Below are 4,541 nucleotides of genomic sequence, written 5' to 3' on the forward strand. Positions count from 1 at the left end.
ATCACAAAGTAATCAGTATAATTAACAAATGACTAAAAGGCCTTAGATGATATATTGCACTATTTTTTTTATTATGTTAAATTCATCCTTTTGAATATTCAGGAGAAAAGTGCTTTTTATTCTTGAAATAATGTGGGAGTTTGAGATAAGATTGAGGCAAGCCTTAATGAACTGGATTTTCGTCTGTGTTGCACCAATAACTGTTTTACTGCCCCAGATCACTATTGTACATGAACTCTTGAACTCACATCAGTTAAGACAACTTGTGACCAACAGTTAAAATGTTTGTCTTTGCTTTACTCCCAATTACTTTAATGTTGTAATCAAATATCTAGTAACTGATCAAGTGATTCAAAACTCAGCTGGAGAATTCAAAGCTTACAAATTCCTCTAGAAAAAATATGATATAAAAAATGATAGCACAAACTTGGATCATTTTGTTGTTCCTTTTGTTGATTTGATATAGTGGGGACCTCCAGGTGGTTGGCAGCGCTCACTGCACTTACAGTACTTCTCAGAAAGCGATCGGTAAAGATGACTTCACTCTGATCCCAGAGGGAGCCAATGGAGTGGAGGAGAGGATGGGTTTCGTCTGGGACAAGGCTGTGGTGAGCAATGATAAAATGTTTGCATGTGTTTTGTGTGAGTGAGACTATTTGTGGGGTTGCACTTGTCTGTTTCCCAGGCCATGGGGAAGATGGACGAAAACCAGTTTGTGGCAGTAACATCCACCAACGCTGCTAAAATCTTCAACCTGTACCCACGCAAAGGTCGGATTGCCGTTGGCTCTGATGCTGATATTGTCATCTGGGATCCTGACAGCATCAAAACCATCAGTGCCAAACTCCAGCAGTCGGTGAGAGCAAAAGAAAAACAACAAGACAATGGATGAATTGTTTATTAGCATCCAATGAGTAACTCCATAATTAAAATAATGTCTTGACAACTGAATTGATAATTTGCTATGATTGCAAGGCAGGAAAAAGCCTGAAGAAAACTTGTGTTTACATGAATATTGGTGAAGGTGAAGAACATCCTGATACTTGCTTTGAAGTTGGAATAATATCAAGTCAAGCCTGGTAAACAATGGGCAAGTTGTTATGAGATTTTCCTTTGTCAGTTCAACTGAAGTATATAGGAAGCAATATTCTTGTTTAGGTCAATCGAAGCATAACCACTTAGATAATCCTAGATTTCAACTGGCATCATTTAACGGTTGATGAGGTGAAGGGAACATTGCTTTATTGTCATTACCAGTATTAAAATATTTAAAGAAATTCAAAATGTCTGACAATGAAACATTTGGTTTCATGGGAATACTGGTTGTTTTTAATTCCTGATTAAAAGGAGCAGTGTCAAAACTTCAAGAATATAAAAAATAAAATCTTAGATAACTTCTGGCAGTGGAGGCAGATTCTCCAAGTGGCAAATATCTTTATGTGTATGCTTGTTTGTGTGTTCATATATACCGTACACACACACACACACACACACACACACACACACACACACACACACACACACACACACACACACACACACACACACACACACACACACACACACATACACATACACACATACACACACACACCCCGTCTGATGTTATTGTTTTATCGTGGAATTTCCACGGGCTCCGGCTCACAATACATTATATATTACAGCTTAGCAGAATGGCCTTCAAGATGAAAATCTGGTCTCTAACCAATTTACCACCCTACAGTAAAATATATTAAACAATGGATTCTGTATTCAGGCTGCTGTGACACCCTCAAAACCTTAATCCAGACTGGTGCCGTTTAGCTTTTAATCCCCCTTTAACCCACACCCTTTCTGTGCTACCATCTTTCAACCCATCCGCCAGTGTTCACATTGTCACTCTTCTTAAATGCTCCCAGCTTCTCACTTATTCATCCCCCATTGTGTCAACTGATGCATCTTTACATGTATTAAGGATACAATGGCAGCTGAAGTGACACAATGGACTTGTGTGTGTTGTACGTGTTATCCCTCTGGGCACAGGCTTCAGAATACAACATCTTTGAGGGTCTGGAGTGCAGAGGGAGTCCAGCGCTGGTGTTGAGTCAAGGTCGGGTGGTTTACGAGGGAGACAAAGTGCAAGTTCAGCAGGGTACTGGTCACTTTATTCCCCGCAAGAACTTCCCAGACCATGCTTACCAACGTATTAAGTTCAGGAACCAGGTAAAAAACAGATTACCGTACACACATATGTCTTTATTTGTAAATATATGTATGTAAATATATGACATTTAATCACATTTTCTATTAACCATATTTTCTACTAGAAGATCTTACACTGATCTATATTCTTACACCGGTAAGACCATAGACCAAAGCTAGTGCTTTGATCTACCTATGCACTACCTTTGATCTTTGGTCAGAGCTAGTGTATATGATATACAGTATTTGACCTATCCTGAAAGGTCAAAGCTATGCACTTGTCTGGTACTACTTTCAGGGTACCCTGTCCTACCTTGGAAATAGGTCAGGGTAAGTCGTGGGATGTTGCAGTCTCTGACTGCTTTGTTAGATTTGCAATATATTTTCACAGTAATCTGTACATTTAGATTATATCTATGGTTGAGTCCATCAGAACTAATGTGTCTGTAGAAGCTAGATAATTACTATTTTGTTATGTGGTGTGAGACAGTCCATTCAATCTACAGGATTAGAATATCTAAGCGTTTGTGGGGTTTTTTGTTCAGGTGAAGGCCATGCAGGGGGTAAGCCGTGGTATGTACGATGGCCCTGTGTTTGATGTGGATTCTACCCCCAAATATGTTACTCCTGCTCCATCAGCCAAAACATCACCCACCTTTCAGCAACCACCACCAATACGCAATCTCCACCAGTCCAACTTCAGTCTGTCAGGTACCAGAAAAAAAGAAAATCCACTTTATATTCTATATATATTTTAGTATCTATTGATTCCTTTAATATCCTTTTTCAGTAATGGCAGCAATGCATTTGGATGTTACAATATCCAGATGACACATTGCACAGTCTAAATATATATACTGAAGAGGTCCCCAATTTTTAAGTAAACAACTTAATATTTAAATTTTGTCCTTTCTTTAGGCACACAGATTGATGACAACGTCCCTCGTCGTTCTGGCCACCGCATTGTAGCACCCCCTGGTGGTCGCTCCAACATCACCAGCCTCGGTTGAACATTAGTCTGTGTGTGAGTGCATGTGTGCATGTGTATGACAGTGTTAGCACATTGGAATGAGTGAATAACAAAGTGATTTTTGGAAATGGTAAATATGCCTTTAATATGTGAAGCACAAACAAGAATCACACAAATTCTTCCAATCGAGTGTCATTTACAATCAAATAAGTCAATCAATACTATCAAACAAACAAACAAACAAACTTTTCGCATACCGACAATGAGGGTAATCGCACACATGTGCACTGACCAGTGTTGGACCCTTCTAGTATTGTGTCAATATGTTTTCTCCATCCTCCTGCGCGCGGCTTCCTCTTTTTTTTCCTTCACGTTTGACGTCCTGCCCAGTTCAGTGCTCATAGCTATCAGGTAGAGGAATCTCCTGCGTCTGCCATCCAAAATCGTGGTAATTAATTTTTTGTAATTATTAAAAAATTGGTCTGTATTCTATCAGTCATACATACTGCATGGACACATATTTAGATGTTGCACTACTTGTAATTTACTGTTACAGAACACTTCAGACTTTATTTCTGGCTTATTTGTACTGGAAACTGTATGGATTGAACACATAATTACATCCACTGCGATTAGAGCGACTGTTCAAAACATGTTAATTCATTTTAATATTACTGTGAACCTCAACAAAAGCAATTCAACTTGTGTCTTCTGTCTACCCTTAGATATGCAAATGTATCTGTACTTCCCATATATAAATATATGTCCACACACACACACACGCACACACAAATGAGTTACTAAATTGTTGTACCTTAAACTTGACAATCATGATGTATGTGCTTCTGCCAATAACTCTTGCTAGAAATAGCTCTTTGTTTCACTGACATGCTCAGCTCACTGCTGTAAAGGGCTTCACCTCCCACCCCTGCTCTTTAAAAGTTATCTGAGGGTTTATATAAGCTGTTTATTTATTTATATTTTAAATTTTATCCTGAATGTTTTCTTGTTACATGTAGTATTTCTATACTGCTGTGTTTTGTTGCTGTTGTCTCTAGGCACTTACTAAATTAAATGATTGATAAAGACTTTACTGTCAAAAATGATAGTAACGAAAACAATCCCAAGAGATTAATACTGATCACACACGATAAGCATTATGCTAAGATTCAATTGTAATTGTAACCCCTCATGCCAGGTTTTGCCTGATCAATTTCTCTGGTATGAATAATTTGTGCCATATAATTCTCAATTTGGAATGTAAGTGCTTCCAGACAAAATAGATTTCTCCAAAGAGAAATTTGACATTCCCATTCAGCTGTAATCATAGGACGATGATCTGATGGTAACTTGAACTGAAATTTTAATTTCATCCCAATAAAAAGCTTGT

At 38.1% G+C, this 4,541-nt stretch overlaps 1 protein-coding gene across 1 annotated transcript in view; it reads left to right on the forward strand.

Moving 5' to 3' along the window:
- Positions 1-4,541, forward strand: part of crmp1 (collapsin response mediator protein 1) — a 14,516-nt gene extending 9,975 nt beyond the window's left edge. The window contains exons 10-14 of the mRNA XM_068321122.1: positions 467-608; positions 686-856; positions 2,023-2,202; positions 2,727-2,892; positions 3,100-4,541. Of these exons, the coding sequence (XP_068177223.1) occupies positions 467-608; positions 686-856; positions 2,023-2,202; positions 2,727-2,892; positions 3,100-3,191 (751 nt within the window). The 3' untranslated portion in view covers positions 3,192-4,541. The remainder of the gene's footprint in view (positions 1-466; positions 609-685; positions 857-2,022; positions 2,203-2,726; positions 2,893-3,099) is intronic.

The sequence above is a fragment of the Antennarius striatus genome, chromosome 8, assembly GCF_040054535.1.
Source record: "Antennarius striatus isolate MH-2024 chromosome 8, ASM4005453v1, whole genome shotgun sequence".
Taxonomy (NCBI): domain Eukaryota; kingdom Metazoa; phylum Chordata; class Actinopteri; order Lophiiformes; family Antennariidae; genus Antennarius; species Antennarius striatus.